Source organism: Heptranchias perlo, unplaced genomic scaffold (assembly GCF_035084215.1).
Source record: "Heptranchias perlo isolate sHepPer1 unplaced genomic scaffold, sHepPer1.hap1 HAP1_SCAFFOLD_97, whole genome shotgun sequence".
NCBI lineage: Eukaryota > Metazoa > Chordata > Chondrichthyes > Hexanchiformes > Hexanchidae > Heptranchias > Heptranchias perlo.
Window position 1 is genome coordinate 1,438,727 of NW_027140014.1, and position 18,068 is coordinate 1,456,794.

At 45.8% G+C, this 18,068-nt stretch overlaps 1 protein-coding gene across 1 annotated transcript; it reads right to left on the bottom strand.

The window, feature by feature from the left end:
* Positions 1-1,730: 1,730 nt before the first annotated feature.
* Positions 1,731-6,955, bottom strand: LOC137320058 (probable G-protein coupled receptor 139). Its single transcript, XM_067981861.1, has 4 exons — positions 6,886-6,955; positions 5,166-5,999; positions 2,281-2,418; positions 1,731-1,792 (listed from the first exon to the last, which is right to left on the bottom strand). Exons 1-4 carry the CDS (start codon positions 6,953-6,955, stop codon positions 1,731-1,733), a joined length of 1,104 nt encoding a protein of 367 aa, XP_067837962.1.
* Between the last annotated feature and the right edge of the window lie 11,113 nt (positions 6,956-18,068).

The window sequence follows — 18,068 nt, forward strand, 5'->3', positions numbered from 1 at the left end:
TTATCATTTCGAAAAGTTTCCCCACCACTGAGGTTAAACTGACTGGCCTATAGTTGCTGGGTTTATCGTTACACCCTTTTCTGAAAAAGGGTGTAGTATTCGCAATTCTCCAGTCCTCCGGCACCACCATCGTATCTAGGGATGATTGAAAGATTATGGCAAATACCTCTGCAATTTCCACCCTTACTTCTCTCAGCAAGCGAGGATGCATCCCATCCGGAGAGGGTGACTTAACTCCTTTAAGAACAGCTCGCCTTTCAATTACCTCTTCTTTATAAGACCATAAGATCAGAAGAGATAGGAACAGCAGTCGGCCATTCCGCCCCGAGGGCCTGCTCCACCATTTAATGAGATCATGGCTGATCTGATTTTTACCTCAACTCCACTTTCCCGCCCTTTCCCCATATCCTTTGACTCCCTTGCTGATCAAAAATTTGCCGAACTCAGCCTGGAATGTATTGAGTGACTCAGCTCCACACAGTTTTGGGGACAAGAATTCCAAAGATTCCTCCACATTTCCGTCTTAAACGGGCGACCCCTGTTTCTGAGACTATGTCCCCAAGTGTTAGATTCCCCCATGAGGGGTAACATCCTCTCAGCATCTACCCTATCGCGTCCCCTCAGAATCTTGTATGTTTCAATAAGATCTCCTCTCATTAAGTACAGCGAGCGTTCAAGTACCTCTTCTTCAGCTATTTTTAGTCCTTCCAGTATCTCAACTATATCTTCTCTTACGTTGTCTCTGGCAGCATCTTCTTCCTTGGTAAAGACACATGCCAAGTATTCATTTCGTACCTCAGCCATCCTCTCTGCCTCCATGAGCAGAGCTCCATTACGCCAAGTCATTGAATATATTTAAGAAGGAGTTGGACAGAATTCAAGACACAAAATGCATCAATGGGTATGGGGAGAGAGCGGGATATGGTTTTGAGATAGAGGATCTGCCTTAATCATAATGAATGTCGGAGCAGGCTCGAAGGTCCAAATGGCTTACTTCTGCTCCAATTTTTGTTGTTTCTATGTTTCAAATTGCTGCAGTGCATCCTGTGGGTGGTACACACTGCGGCCACGGTGCGCCGCTGGAAGAAGAAGTGAATGTTTAATGCAGTGGATGGGGTGCCAATCAAGCTGGCTGCTTTGTCCTGGATGGAGTCGAGCCTCTTGACTTCTGGCTTTTGGATGGTGGAAATGTTTTGGGGAGTCAGGAGATGAGTCATTCGCGGCAGTATACCCAGACTCTGATCTGCTCTTGTTGAATCATGGCAGCATTGAAATGTTACAGCGTGGAAGGAGCCCATTTGGTACTTCGAGTTCTTGCCTGCTCTATGCAACAGCAATCCAGCTAGTCCCACTCCCCGGCCCCATCCCTGCAGCCCAGCATTTTTTTCCTTTCAAGTACTTATCCAATTCCCTTTTGAAGGCCATGATTGAATCTGCCTCCACCACCCCCTCGAGCAGTGCATTCCAGATCCTAACCACTTGCTGCGTTAAAAAAGATTTTCCTCATTTCACCTCTGGTTCTTTTGCCAAACACTTCAAATCTGTGCACTTTGCTTCATGACCCTTCCGCCAATGGGAACAGTTTCTCTCTATCTACTCTGAATGGACCCTTCATGATTTGGAACAACTCAATTAAATCTCCTCTCAACCTTCTCTGTTCCAAGGAGAACAACCCCAGCTTCTCCAGTCTCTCGAAGCAACTGAACTCCCTCATCCCTGGAATCATTCTATTAAATCTCTTCTGCATCCGCTCGAAGGTCTTCACATATTTCCTGAAGTGCGGTGCCCAGAACTGAACACACCAGTTGTGTCCGAACAAGTGTTCAGTTAAAGTTCATCATAACTTCCTTGCTTTTGTACTCTGTGCCTCTATTTATAAAGCCCAGGATCCCGTATGCTTTTTTAACCACGTTCTCAACCTGCTCTGCCAACTTCAACGATTAGTCACACATACCCCCAGTTCTCTCTATTCCTGTACCCGCTTTGAGAGTTGAGCCCTCAATTTTATATTTTCTCTCCTCGTTCTTCCCAACGAAATGTATCACTTCACGTTTTTCTGCCTTAAATGTCATCTGCCAAGTGTCCGCCCGTGCCACCGGCCTGTCTGCAGCCTCTTGAATTCTATCACGAGCCGCTGGACAGCACTGTCGACGACACCTTCCATCACTTTGCTGATGATTGAGAGTAGACTGATGGGGCGGTAATTGGCCGGATTGGATTGGTCCTGCTTTTTGTGGACAGGACAGAACTGGGTAATTTTCCACATTGTCGGGTAGATACCAGTGTTGTAGCTGTACTGGAACAGTTTGGCTGGAGGCGCGACCAGTTCCAGACCACAAGTCGTCAGCACGACAGTCGGAATGCAAAAGGATGGCTGGGTTGCCTGGGTGGTTCGAATCACCTCCCTCTTACACAGTTCTGGATGACGGGAATAACAGTGAACAGAATTGAGCCACGGACAAGTTTTTCAGACTCAACTGTGCATTGTTTATTCATGTTAACTCACACCGCCATTTTCAATACATAACAAACGGTGGCGTAAGAAAATACAGTGCACTACATCACTACCCAGAGTACAGTTTACGCGAAATCCAAACCCACAGAACCATCCCACCAAACCCCTATGGCTTGGTTGGGAACAAACAACACCCCCTCACACAATACCGGTGGTCTCAAAGATGTGGACTTGGACAATGCAAAACCTGATTGTCGCTTGACTTCATCGCTGCTTCCCCTTGTAGAAAACGAGTCTCCTGGTTCTGTACCGCCGCGCAGTATTCAAGTCTCAGTTTGAGGTTCGTCCATACAGTTGAAGAGCGGGGCTCTGCTTCTCGTTGTGATTTCTCCTCTCCGTCCCAGGCGGAGTGCTCGGTTCTTGTTGTGAAGGTGAGGACAAGCGAAGATGAGAGCAGGCAGGAAACAAGAGAGCGAAAAGTCCCAATACTGTCTCCTCTTATACCCCCAAAGTTCCAAACTTCTTCGTGAATGAGAGGAGATCTCATTGAAAAATAGAAGATTCTGAGGTGTCTTGACAGGGTAAATGCTGAGAGGATGTTTCCCCTGGCGGGAGAGTCTGGAACAAGGAGGCATAGTCTCAGGATAAGGGGTCGGACATTCAAGACTGAGGTGAGGAGGAATTTCTTCACTCAGAGGGTTGTGAATCTTTGGAATTCTCGACCGCAGAGGGCTCTGGATAATGAATCGTTGAATGTATTCAAAACTGAGATCGATAGATATTTGGACTCTCGGGGAATCAAGGGATATGAGGATCGGGAGGGAAAGTGGAGTTGAGCCCGCTGATGGAATGGTAGAGCCGGCTCGAGGGACCGAATGGCCGACTCCTGCTTCTATTTCTTATGTTCTTATCAGCACCATACAGATACAACAGACAGCGAGTTAAAGAGAACGATTCTCTCCTCCTGGCTTGTACTGTGCGGCCCGTGTGTTTCTCGGTGTCTGCTCCTGTACATGTACAGTACATAGCGGGTAAAAGGGAACCCACCACCCTCTCGGTAAAAAAGATTTTCATCATGTTCCCTCTAATCCTTCCGCCAATCAGCTTAAAACTATGTCCTCTAGTTCTTGAACTCTCCGCTGGGGCAAACAGGTACTTCCTCTCTACTCTATCTTGGTCCTTCATAACTTTGTACACATCAATCAAGTCTCCCTTCAGCCTCCACTGTTGCAAAGGAAAACAACCCCAGCCTATCCAATCTGGCCTCCCAGCTGCAATTTTCAAGCCCCGGCCACGTTCTTGTAAATCTTCTCTGCACTCTCTCCAGAGCAATTATGTCCTTCCTGTAATGTGGTGACCGGAACTGCGCACAATACTCCAGGTGTGGCCTTACCAGCGTTTTATACAGTTCCATCATAACTTCCCTGCTTTTTTTATTCTATTACTCGGCGAATAATGGCCAGCGTTCCGTTTGCCTTCTTCACAACCTAATCTACCTCCACTGCCACCTTCAGGGACCTGTGCATATGCACTCAAAGTTCTCTCACTTCCTCGACCCCTCTCAATGGAACCCCGTTTGATGGGCATTCCCTTTTACTGTTTGCCCTCCCTAAGTGCATGAACTCACTCTTCTCCGGGTTGATCTCCATTTGCCACTTTTCCACCCCCTCCACCAACCCATTGATATCTTCTTGGAGTCTTCAGCTATCCTCTTCACTCTCAACTACAAGCCCAATTGTTGTGTCGTTTGCAAATTTGCAAATCATGCCCCCTACATTCACGTCAAATCATCAATATATACCATAAACAGCAAGGGGCCCAACACTGAGCCCTGTGGCGCACAACTGGAAACGAATTTCCATTCACAGAGACACCCATCGACTTTTACCCTTTCTGACCAGTCTGCCATGTGGGACTTTGCAAATGCGTTACAAAAATCCATGTAATTAACATCCACTGCACTACCCTCATCAATCCTCCTTGTCACTTCCTCAAAGAATTCAATCAGATTAGAAAGGCATGACCTTCCGTCAACAAACCCTGAACAAATAGTCGTGAGGCCGTGGAATTCACTTGGAGGGTTCGTGGTCGAGACAAAATCTATCTCTGAGTTGGACAGGTGGATGAAGAAACATCAGACATTGCTCCCATGATAAGTGGATTGTCGGAATCCAGCAACAGACATGATTCCAGGTGTGATGAATTTACGTCTCCAGAACACCTGAAGGAGGCCCTCTCTCTGCTTTGGAAAAGGGCAGACCGGCAGCGACGCGAATGCATTGTCCACAACCGCGGAGGTGAGAATCAAATTTATTCAACCAAACATTATTGGAAATAAATTTCACTTTACATGTCGGAAGTTAGCAAATTGGAAGCAGAATGGCAGATCAGTCAGGAAGACCCATTGGATAATCCGCAAAGTTAACACGTTGAAAAGACTTAGTCGCAGTTTCAGCAGGAATGTGCATTATCGGCCAAGTTAACATTACCCCAAGAATCTTTGATCTCACACAGTGTGACGTCTGATATGAGGACCAGATGGCAGCTCCCATTGGAGATTCCGTGTCCATGTCAACTCGACAACCTGTGCTAGGTTCCGATGGATGGAATTACGTTTTACTCCAGTGCGGTTACTAAACGGATTTGAATAAATTAATAATGAAGGACACGGGACTCGTAATAAGATTCTTCAATTGCTCTCTGAACTTACTCTGCGACACTGCATAAATAAACGTGTTTGTGCATGAACTCAAATACCGAAGCATGTAACCGGTCTGCTCCACGATAGTGAAAGGAGCATCGTAACTTGTTTCGGAAATTTGAGCGTCTGTAAAATTTACAAATATGAAAAAGACGAACATTACCGCCCATAAGATCATGAAACTGGCAGATATGATCAGCAGTAAAACGATGGACTTCCTTCGATTCTCCAACTCTGGATCATTGTGTTCCTCACTGTTATTTTTTCCACGGAGTCCCCTCCTCACTCTATTGGCCTGCACAATGTGCCTGATGGTTTGAGCATTGAACAGTAAAATCAAGAGAAATGGGACAAATGGGGTAAGAATAATTTCCAACCACAGGAATGCTATCCATATGGTTAAGGTACAGAAGCTTGGTTTTACATAGCAGGACCATGGAGCATTGTTAATTATCTCCCGAGGTTCGAATATAAAGTTGATTGGAGCGTTTTCTATAAGACTTAAGGAACACACAACTGTTATAACCAAAGCCGCAGTTTTCTCGGTGCAATATTTTTTGCTGTAAGTTTGGTGACAGATGGCCACGAATCGGTCAAAGGTGAAAGCGACAGTTAACCAGACAGACCAATCGATGGACATGAAAAGCAGGGCAATATTGAGGCTGCAAATAGGAGTGTAGTTCAGGAATGAAAATGTGAAATGAGCGTCCTTAATTTCATACAAGACCACTCCAAATATCAGGACCAGTAGATCAGCCACCGCCATGCCCAACAGGTAACGGGAAATGCATTTAGAGAGGCCGCAGTCTCCGCGGAACAGAACCACAACCGTCATCAAATTAACTGCAAATAATAGAAAGGGCAAAGACTAACTGAAAATTTATTGATTATTTATTTGATCACTCGAACCTCTCTCTCTCTCTCAGCTTCGGAATTCCGAAAAGATATATCCCTTTATGTTTATAGAATCACAGAAATGTTACGGCACGGGGAGAGGCCACTCGGCACGTCGAGTCCGTGCTGGCTCTGTGCAAGCGCAATCCAGCTCGTCCCACTCCACACCCACTCCGCCCTCTCCACACTATCCCCTTACCCCTCCAATTTTTTCCCTTCAAGTATTTCTCCAATTCCCCCTTTTGAAAGTTATTATTGAATCTGTTCCCACCGTCCTTTCAGGCAGTGAATTCCAGATCATCACAACTCGCTGCGTAAAAAAATTGTTTCCTCATGTCGCCTCTGGTTCTTTTGCAAATTATCATAAATCTGTGTCCTCTGGTTTCCAACCCTCCTGCCACTGGAAACAGTTTCGCCTTATTTACTCTATCAAAAGCTTTCATGATTTTGAACACGTCTGTTAAATCTCCCCGGAACCTTCTCTGCTCCAAGGAGAACAACCCCAGCCTCTCCACATAACTGAAGTCCCTCATCCCTGGTACCATTCCAGTAAACCTCCTCTGCAGCCTCTCGAAGGCCTCGACATCCTTCCGAAATTGTGGTGCCCAGAATTGAACACAATACTCCAGCTGAGGTCTAAACCAGCATTTTACAAAGCTTTAGCATAACTTCCTTGCTTTTGTACTCTATGCCTCTATTAATAAAGACCAGGATCCCATATGCTGCAAATGAAACCCGTCAAAGTAGACAGGTGATGTTATCACACCGACGGCAGCAGCAGTGATACAGTTAAACACTACTAAAAATTAATAAGACCTGATTAGAACTGGCTTACCAGGAACACCAATCACTGCAAGGACAGGGTAGTAAATTTTTTCTATCTCTAGGATTACTGGCGCTCCCATTTTCGGAGAGAAGTGACTTTGTTTGTTGACGTTATGGACTGGCAGTTCTTCCGTTTTCAAAACAGTCTTATTTATACCAGAGGGAAATCTCAAGTGAGGCACAAGCATTAGTTGCAGTCCAGTTAACAAACAAATTATGCCAAGCTGCGTTGACTCCTACTGCCCAGGATGTAGGACGATTTGCAGTGTTATTTCCTCGTTGAAAGAGTAAGAGTTCTGGAATATTATTTTCAGACAAAATATTACATATTATAACAAAATAGCGCAAAGGATGGAGGAGTCCAACACCTGCATGAGTGAAATTGTGGCAAAGGTACGGAGGGAATCTCTGACATACTGTCACAGGGACGTGAGGGCATATATGAGATAGTGTCGCGGGCAAGTGTGGGAATGTACGCAATGGAGAGAAGGCTAGCCTCCATGGAGCTTCAAGCACGACTCACACATGAGTCCATTCAGGCCCTGACAATGGGCGTTCAGAATTAGGATGAACAACAGTCTACCCCCTTAAAGAGGCAGGCAGATACGCTCGCACTTGCCTGTCAAGGCTTCAAACATGTCCACCAAACTGATGTCCAGAAGGGTGGTGGGAGTTGTCAGGGCCTGGCCCAGGGGAGGGATGATGTCGAAAGGGGGCATGGAAGTGGGGACGCAACTCAACGCGCTCCCACATCTCACGCATTGCACCCCACCCTCTCCGATACAGGGAGAGCACACAACGAGTAAAAGGGAACGATTCACTCCTGCATCATACTGTACGGCCGGTTTGTGTCTCAGCTTCAGCTCCTGTACATGTACATTACATAGTAGGTAAAAGGGAACGATTTACTCCTGTCTGGTACTGTACGGCCCGTGTGTGTCTCAGTTTCATCTCCTGTACATGTACAGTATACAGTGGGTAAAAGGGAACGATTCTCTCCTGCCTGGTATTGTACGGCCCGTGTGTGTCTTAGAAATTCTCGTGTGCGCCGAATGCCGACCGGCCGTCCATTGTAAAAACCGGACAATTTTCAGTTCCGTTGCAATCAATGGGGATGAAAGACAAGCAATCCCTACAAGGCATGTATAATTCAGAGTGCCAGTCTCACACTGGACAGCTCGTCCAAAACATCCTACAGTCTGATGGAACGTGGCGTTCGAAACTGTCCTATCAAGTTAATATCCAAACGGATCATTAAAGTTTGCTTTCAATGCTCGAGTACATAGATTGGTGTAAAATTATCCATGATTGTGGAACCACAGAAACAATTAAACACACTTGAAATATTAATTTATCTCTCGTTGGAACAATCCTGCATGGCAATATGGGACAACAGTTTAAAAATAATTCAAGTGGGGATCAGGCAAGATTGAAACAAACTGTTCCCAGTGGTTGAGGGGCCAAGAACGAGCAGCCATCGGTCCAAGATTAATTGTTGCGTTTCGAACATTGGGAAACATATATTTCCTTGCACCGATAGAACTATAGAATAGAATCATAGAAAAGTTACAGCACAGAAAGGGGCCATTCGGCCCATCGTGTCCTTGCCGACTTGAAGAAAAACTCGGTGCCCATTCCAATCCCAACCTTCCAGCACCCGGTCCGTAGCCCTGCAGCTGACAGCACTTTAGTTGCAGGTCCAGGTACTTTTTAAAAGAGTTGAGAGTCCCTGCCTCTACCACTAAATCTGGCAGTGAATTCCACACACCCACCACCCTCGGTGTAAAAAAAAGTGTTTACTCATGTCCCCAATAATCCTTCCGCCAATCAGCGTAAAACTATATCCTCGAGTTCTTGAACTCTCCGCAAGGCCAAACGGGTACTTCCTGTCTGCTCTATCTGTGCCCCTCAATCAAATCTCCCCTCAGCCACCTCTGCTCTATGGAAAACAACCCCAGCCTATCCAATCTCTCCTCGCAGCTGCAATTTTCAAGCCCTGTCAACATTCTTGTAAATCTTCTCTGCACTCTCTCCAGAACAATTTTGTCCTTCCTGTAATTTGGTAACCAGAACTGCGCACAATACTCCAGCTGTGGCATTATCAGCGTTTTATACAAATCCATCATTAAATCCCTGCTTTTGCCTTCCCTGCTTCGACAATAAGGGAGAGCATTCCGTCTGCCTTCTTCACAACCTTATCTGCCTGTACTGCCACCTTCAAGGACCTGTGCACATGGACTCCAAGGTCTCCCACTTCCTCGACCCCTCTCAATATATTCCCGTTTACTGCTAATTCCCTTTTACTGTTTGCCCTCCAGAAGTGCATTACCTCACACTTCTCCGGGTTGAACTCCATTTGCCACTTTTCCGCCCATTCCACCAACCCATTGATATCGTCTTGGAATCTCCATCGATTCTCTTCACTATCAACTACACGACGAATTTTTGTGTGGTCTGCAAATTTGCCAATCATGCTCCCCACATTCAAGTCCAAATCATTAATATGGACCACAAACAGAAAGGGACCCCACACTGAGCCCAGTGACACCACTGGAAACGGATTTCCATTCGCAAAGGCTTCCATCAACCTTTACTCTTTGTTTCCTCTTACTGAGCCAATTCTTTTTGGTTCCAATTCGCCACATTTCTCTGTAACCCATGGGCTTTTACCTTTCTGACAAGTCTGCCATGTGGGACCTTGTCAAATGCCTTACTAAATTCCATGTGGACAACATCCACTGCATTACCCTCATCAATCCTCCTTGTCACTTCCTCAAAGAATTCAATTAGATGTGTAAGGCATGACCTTCCCTGAACAATTCCATGCTGACTATCCCTGATTAAACCATGCCTTTCCAAGTGACAGTTTATCCTATCTCTCAGTATTGATTCTAATCGTTCGCCCACCACTGAGGTAAGACTGACTGGCGTATAATTGTTCAGCCTTTGCCTTGTACCCTTTTTAAACAATGGTACTATGTTTGCAGTCTTCCTGTCCTCCGGTACCTCCCCTGTATCTAGTGAGGATTGGAAAATGATCCTCAGAGCATCCATTAATTTCTCCCTGGCTTCCTTCAATAGCCGAGGAAACAATCCATCCGGCCCTGGTGACTGATCAACTTTCAAGGATTCCAGTCCCTCTAATACTTCCCCTCTAGTTATGTTCACCTTGTCCAATATTTCACACGCCTCCTCTTTAACTACGACGTCTGGATCATCCCTTTCCTTTGTGAATACGGAGACAAAATATTCATTTGAAACCCTACCCACATCATCTGCTTCCACACATAATTTACCCTTATCATCCCTGATGGCTCCCAACTTTTCCTCAGCTATCCTTTTGTTCTTAATGTAATGATAAAACATCTTTGGGTTTTCTTTAATCTTATTAGCTAATATTTTTTCATGCCCTCTCGTTGTTTTTTTTCATTTCCTTTTTTACGTCATCCTTATACTTTCTATACACCTCTAGTCTTTCTGCAGTATTTAGTTTTCTGTGACAGTCATAAGCTTTCTTTTTCGGCTTTATCTTGCCCCGTATACTTCTAAACAACCGGGGGCTCTAAATTTGGCAGTGCCACCCTTTTTCTTTGAGGGGACGTGTCTGCATTGCACCCGCAGAATTTCACTTTTTAGTGCCTCCAACTGGCTCGTCATTGATTTCTCCTCAAGCAGCTGTGTCCAGTCCACTTCTGGCAAATCACCTCTTAGTTCTGTCAAATTTGCCTTCCCCCAATTTAAAACGTGTACGTCTGATTTAACTCTGCACTTTTCCGTAATAATGCTAAAACTAACTGAATTGTGGTCACTATCCACAATATGGTCACCCACTGTCACTTCACCCACTTGCCCATTTTCATTTCCCAGGACTAAATCTAGAATTGCATCCCCTCTTGTTGGACTTGTCATGTATTGTCGAAAAACGTTTTCCTGGACACCGATCATGAATTTTGAGCTCTCTGTGCCCCTCATACTCTTTGAATCCCAGTTGATGTTAGGTTCGTTGAAGGTCCCGACTATTATTGCCCTCTTATTTTTCCACTCAGAAATGTGCCTACATATTTGTTCTTCTTTCTCCCATTCGCTGTCCGGGGGTCTATAGTACTTTCCTAGCACTGTGACTGCCTCTTTTTTATTTCTTAGCTCAACCCATATGGCCTCGATTGATGATCTGTTTAGCATATCATCCCTTCTCAGAACTGTAATTGATTCTTTAACCAATAATGCTACCCCACCTCCTTTTTTATCACCCACTCTATCCTGCCTGAACACTCTATATCGAGGGATATTGAGCTGCCAATTATCCCCCTCTTTAAGCCAGGTTTCCGTTATAGCAATGATATCATGCTGCCATGTGACCATCTATGCCCTTAGCTCATCTGATTTGTTTGTAATACTCCTTGCATTGAAGTATATACCCTTTAACTCCTTCAAATTCCTGCGCTGAACACTCCTTAACCATTGCTTCTTTTGCCTTTCTGAGTCGCTAACTCCGCCATTAACTGCTTTTCTACTTCCCGTTTCCTGGTCTGAATTTGGCCTATCTGTACCTGCCCTTTGGTTCCCATCCCCCTGCCATACTAGTTTGAACCCTCCCCAACAGAACTAGCAAATGCCCCCGCGAGTATATTGGTCTCGGTTTAGCTTGTACAGGCCCCGCCTTTCCCAGAATCGGTCCCAATGCCTCTGAAATTTAAACCCCTCCCTCCTACACCATTTCTCAAGCCACCCATTCACCTGTTCTATTGTCCTGTTTCTGCTCTCGCTAGGACGTGGAACTGGGAGGCATCCTGAGATTACTATCTTTGAGGTCCTGCATTTTAATTTATTTCCTAACTCCCTCTATTCTGCTTGCAGAACCTCATCCTTTTTTTTACCGATGTCGTTGGTAACGATATGGACCACGACCACTGGGTGTTCACCTTCCCCCTTCACAATGTCCTACAGCCGCTTCGTGACATTCTTGACCCTCGCACAAGGGATGCAGCATACCATCCTGGAGTCACGTCTGCGATCGCAGAAACACCTAACTGTTCCCCATACGATGGAATCTCCGATCACTATTGCTCACCCACGGTCTTGGCTCTTGCTGCAATTCTCTGATTGTCCATTTCCCCAAACAATAACCAATGTGGACTATCGGTTTGAGACGGAGATGGCCTCAGGGGACTCCAGCTCGACCTGCCTAGTCCACTCACAGCCCAGTGTTACATGGTCAGGATGTGAATTCTGCATTTTACACACTTTTCCATTCATTGAGACCCACTTCCATTCCTTAACCTGTAACTGAATATATTGACTTAAAACATGTTATAATCACTTCCCACATTATCTCCTCCTGTCCACACTTGCCTCATGCCTGCTGGATGCTTGTTTATTACACTGATGTGATATTTTGTCCACTTCCATATATGGCACTGATGGCGTGATCTTGTGAAACTGCACATTGAAACTTATGTTTCTTGTGTTGACTGGAACGATCGAAAGAGCTGGGGGCGGAGCACAGTGAGAGAGCATTTGGCTGCAGATGGAGAAACCTCTGTTTGAAATTCAGATTTCTTTTGTCTGTTGCTTCTGCTTCCACGTTCAGTGGTAAGGATGTGTTCACTGAAGATTAGTGACAAGGGTTTCCATGTTAGGTTGTGCATCGCATCTGTACACAACAGTGTGACTCACTCCATTCATGAAACATTTCTGATTGCCACAGTTATTTTTCTCCCAGAATAAGTGATGAACTTTGTATTCAGGTTGGACCTATCAATGGTGATGACTGCCAGCGAAAGAGATCCGATACCTTGCTTGCACGACAAAAACGTACAGATGTGTGGGTGTAGCTCAATGGTAGAGCATTTAATTACGAATTATGAGATCATTGGTTCCAATCCAGATACCTCCTCTTTACATGCATGTTTTAAAAAAATCATTCCTGGAATGTGGGCGTCGCTTGCAAGGCCAGCATGTATTGCCCATCCCTTATTGCCCTTGAGAAGATGGTGGTGAGCCGCCTTCTTGAACCGCTGTAGTCCGTGTGGTGAAGGTTCTCCCACAGTGCTGTTACGTAGGGAGTTCCAGATTTTCACCCAGCGATGATGAAGGAACGGCGATATGTTTCCAAGTCGGGATGGTGTGTGACTTGGAGGGGGACGTGCAGGTAGTGTTGTTCCCATGTGCCTGCTGCCCTTGTCCTTCTAGGTGGTCGAGGTCGCGGGTTTGAGAAGTGCTGTCGAAGAAGCCTTGGCGTGTTGCTGCAGCGCGCCCTGTGGATGGTAAACACTGCGGCCACAGTGCGCCGATGGTGAAGGGAGTGAATGTTTAGGGTGGTGGATGGGGTGCCAAACAAGCGGGCTGCTTTGTCCTGGATGGTCTCGAGCTTCTTGAATGTTGTTGGAGCTGCACTCATCCAGGCAAGTGGAGAGTATTCCATCACACTCCTGACTTTGCCTTGTCGATGTTGAAAAGGCTGTGGGGAGTGTACAGAGTATCCAATCAATATAATAAATAAGCATCCAGCAGGCATTAGGCAAGAATGGACAGGTGGAGATAGTGTGTGAAGTGACAGCAACAAGTGTGAATTCAATATATTCAGTTGCAGGTTACTGAATAGTCGTGGGACTTAACGAATGGAAACGTGTGCACATTGCAGAATTCACATCCTGATCATGTCAGAAGAGACTGTGAGTGGACTCGGCAGGTAGAGCAGGAGTCCCCTGGTGCCGTCTCCCTCTCAAACCGATAATCCGCTTTGGATATTGTTGGGGCAGATGGCCGATCGGGGGATTGCAGCAAGAGCCAAGACCGTGGCACCATTAGTGATTCAGCTGCACAGGAAGCGAAGAATAAAAATGGGAGAGCAACAGGGAAAGGGGATTCCATCGCATGGGGAACAGATAGACGTTTCTGCGGCCGTAGACGTGACTCCAGGATGGTATGTTGCCTCCCTGGTGCAAGGGTCAAGGATGCCACGGAGCGGCTGCAGGACATTCTGAAGGGGGAGGGTGAACAACCAGATGTCATAATCCAGATCGTTACCAACGACATCAGTGAAAAAAGGAATGAGGTCCTGCAAGCAGAAACTGGGGAGTTTGGAAATAAATTAAAAAGCAGGACCTCGAAGGTAGGAATCTCAGGATTACTCCCAGTGCCACGAGCTTGCGAGTCCAGAAATAGGAGAATAGAACAGATGAATGCGTAGCTTGAGAGATGGTGTAGGAGGGAGGGGTTTAAATTCCTGAGGCATTGGCACCGATTCTGGGAAAGGCGGGGCCTGTACAAGCTGGACCGGTTGCACCAAAGCAAAACCGAGCCCAATATCCTCGCGGGGACATTTGCGAGTTCTGTTGGGAAGGGTTTAAACTCTCATGGCAGGAGGATGGGAGCCAAAGTGCAGATATCGATAGGACAAATTCAGGCCACGAAACTTGAAGCAGAAATGCAGTTAATGGCGTAGTTAGCGACACAGAAAGGCAAAAGAAGCAAAGGTTAAATAGCGTTCATCACAGGAATTTGACAGGGTTAAAGGGTATATACTTCAATGCAATGAGTATTACAAACAAAGCAGATGAGCTAAGGGCACAGATAGACACATGGCAGCATGATTTCATTGCTATAACTGAAACCTGTCTTAAAGAGGGGGATAATTGGCAGCTCAATATCACTCGATATAGAGTTTTCAGGCAGGATTGAGTGGGTGATTAAAAAAGGAGGGGGTAGCATTATTGGTTAAAGAATTAATTACAGTTCTGAGAAATGATGATATGCTAAATGGATCATCAATCGAGGCCATGTGGGTTGAGCTAAGAAAGAAAAAAAGGGGAGTCACACTACTAGGAGTGTACTATAGACCCCCGGATCGCGAAAGGGAGATAGAAGAACAAATATGTAGGCAGATTTCTGAGAGCAAAAATAAGAGGGAAATAATAGTCGGGGACTTCAACTACCCGAACATCAACTGGGATTCAAACAGTGTGAGGGGCACAGAAGGTGCAAAATTCTTGATCGGTGTCCAGGAGAACTTTTTTAGCAAGTACATGTCAAGCCCAACAAGAGGGGATGCAATTCTGGATTTAGTCCTGGGAAATGAAGATGTGCAAGTGGCTGAAGTGACAATGGGTGACCATATTGGGGATAGCGACCACAATTCAGTTCGTTTTAGCATTATTATGGAAAAGGACAAAGTTAAATCTGAAGTAAACGTTTTAAATTGGGGGAAGACAAAATTGACAGAACGAAGATGTGATATGGCCGAAGTGGACTGGACATAACTGCTTGAGGAGAAATCAGTGGCAAGCCAGTAGGAGGCACTAAAAAGTGAAATTCTATGGGAACAATGCAGACACGTCCCCTCAAAGAAAAAGGGTGGCACTGCCAAATTTAGAGCCCCCTGGTTGTCGAAAAGTATACGGGGCAAGATAAAGCAGAAAAAGAAAGCTTATGACGGTCACAGAAAACTAAATATTGCAGAAAGCCTGGAGGTGTATGGAAAGGCTAAAGATGACGTAAAAAAGGAAATGTAAAAAACAACGAGAGGGCACGAACAAATATTTGTAAATAAGATTAAAGCAAACCAAAAGATGTTTTATCAGTTCATTAAGCATAAGAGGATAGCTAAGGAAAAGTTGGGACCTATCAGGGATGATAAGGGTACCATGTGTGCAGAAGCAGGGGCTGTGGGTCGGATTTTACATGAATATTTTGTCTCCGTATTCACAAAGGAATGGGATGATCCGGACGTAGTCGTTAAAGAGGAGGCGTGTGAAATATTGGATGAGGTAAACTTAACGAGAGAGTAACTATGAGAGTGACTGGAATCCTTCAAAGTTGATAAGTCACCAGGGCCGGATGGATTGTTTCCGAGGCTGTTGATGGAAGCCAGGGAGAAAATATTGGATGCTCTGAGGATCATTTTCGAATCCTCACTAGATATAGGCGAGGTACCGGAGGACTGGAAGACTGCAAACGTAGTACCATTGTTTAAAAAGGGTACAAGGCAAAGGCCGAACAATTATACGCCTGTCAGTCTTTCCTTTGTGGTGGGCGAACAATTCGAATCAATGCTGAGAAATAGGATAAACTGTCACTGTGAAAGGCATGGTTCAATCAGGGTTAGTCAGCATGGATTTGTTCAGGGACGGCCATGCCTTACAGAAATACTGTGGCTGCAAGAGCAGGTCAGAGGCCGGGTATTCTGCGGCGAGAGACTCACCTCCTGACTCCACAATTACTTTCCACCACCTCAAAGGCACAAGTCAGGAGTGTGATGGAATACTCTCCACTTGCGTAGATGAGTGCAGCTCCAACAACACTCAGGATGCTCGACACCATCCAGGACAAAGCAGCCCGCTTGTTTGGCACCCCATCCCCTACCCTAAATATTCACTCACTTCACCACCGGCTCACTGTGGCTGCAGTGTGTACCATCTACAGGATGCACTGCAGCAACTCGCCAAGGCTTCTTCGACAGCACGTCCCAAACCCGCGACCTCTACCACCGAGAAGGACAAGAGCAGCAGGCACATGGGAACAACACCACCTGCATGTTCCCCTCCAAGTCACACACCATCACGACTTGGAAATATATCGCCGTTCCTTCATCGTCGCTGGGTCAAAATCCTGGAACTCCTTCCTAACAGCACTGTGGGAGAACCTTCACCACACGGACCGCAGTGGTTCAAGAAGGCGGTTCACCACCACCTTCTCAAGGGGAATTAGGGATGGGCAATAAATGCTGGCTTTGCCAGCGACGCCCAAATCCCATGAACGAATAAAAAAAATCTGATTGATTTCTTTGAGGAAGTGACAAGGAGGATTGATGAGGGGAGTACAGTGGATGCAGTCTACACGGATTTTAATAAGGCATTTGACAAGGTCCCACAATGCAAACTGGTCAAAAAGGCAAACGCCCGTGGGATACAGGGAAATGCGGCGAATTGGATCCAAAAACAATTGGCTCAGTAACAGGAACGAAAGGGTAAAAGTTGATGGGTGTCTTTGCGAATAGAAATCCGTTTCCAGTGGTGTGCCACAGGGCTCAGTGTTGTGTCCCTTGCTGTTTGTGGTGTATATTAATGATTTGGACTTGAATGTAGGGGCATAATTGGCAAATTTGCAGACGACACATAAATTGGGCATGTTGTTGATAGTGAAGAAAATCGCTGTAGATTCAATAAGGTATCAATGGGTTGGTGGAGTGGGCGTAAAAGTGGCAAGTGGAGTTCAACCCGGAGAAGTATGAGGTCATGCACTTCGTGAGGGCAAACAGTAAAAGGGAACAGATAGTGAACGGGAATATATTGAGAGGGGTAGTGGAAGTGAGAGACCTTGGAGTGCATGTGGACAGGTCCCAGAAAGTGGCAGTACAGGCAGATAAGGTTGTGAAGAAAGCAGACGGAATGCTCGCCATTATTAGCCGATGTATAGAATACAAAAGCAGCGATTTAATGATGGAACTGTATAAAACGCTGGTAAGGCCACAGCTGGAGTATTGTGCACAGTTCTGGTCACCACATTGCAGGAAGGATATAATTATTCTGGAGAGAGTGCAGAGAAGATTTTACAATAGTGTTGGCAGGGCTTGAAATTTGCAGCTAGGAGGAGAGATTGGATAGGCTGGGGTTGCTTTCCTTGGAGCAGAGGAGGCTGAGGGGAGATTTGATTGAGGTGATCCAAATTATGAGGGGTCTTCCAGTGCAGACAGAAAGTTCCTGTTTCCCCTTGCGGAGAGTTCAAGAAATGAAGGACATTGTTTTAAGCTGATTGGTGGAAGGATAAGAGGGGGACATGAGGAAACACTTTTTTAACCATGGTGCATGGAATTCGCTGCCAGAATTCATGGTCGAGGCAGGGACCCTCATCTTTTAAAAAGTACCTGGAGATGCGCCTAAAGTGCTGTAAGCTGCAGGGCTACGGACCGGGTGCTGGAAGGTGAGATCAGAATGGGCACCTGGTTGTTCTTCGAGCCGGCGCGGACACGATGGGCCGAATGGCCCCATTCTGTGCTGTATCCTTTCTATGATTCTATTCTATGGTTCTATTACTGAAAAGAAATATCTGTTGCCCTTTATTCCAAACGCAACATTTAATCTTGCGCCGATGGCTGCTCGTTCTTGGCCCCTCAACTATTGGAAACACTCTGTTTCAATCTCCCCTGATCCCCACTTGAATTATTTTTCAACTGTTGCACCATATTGCCATGCA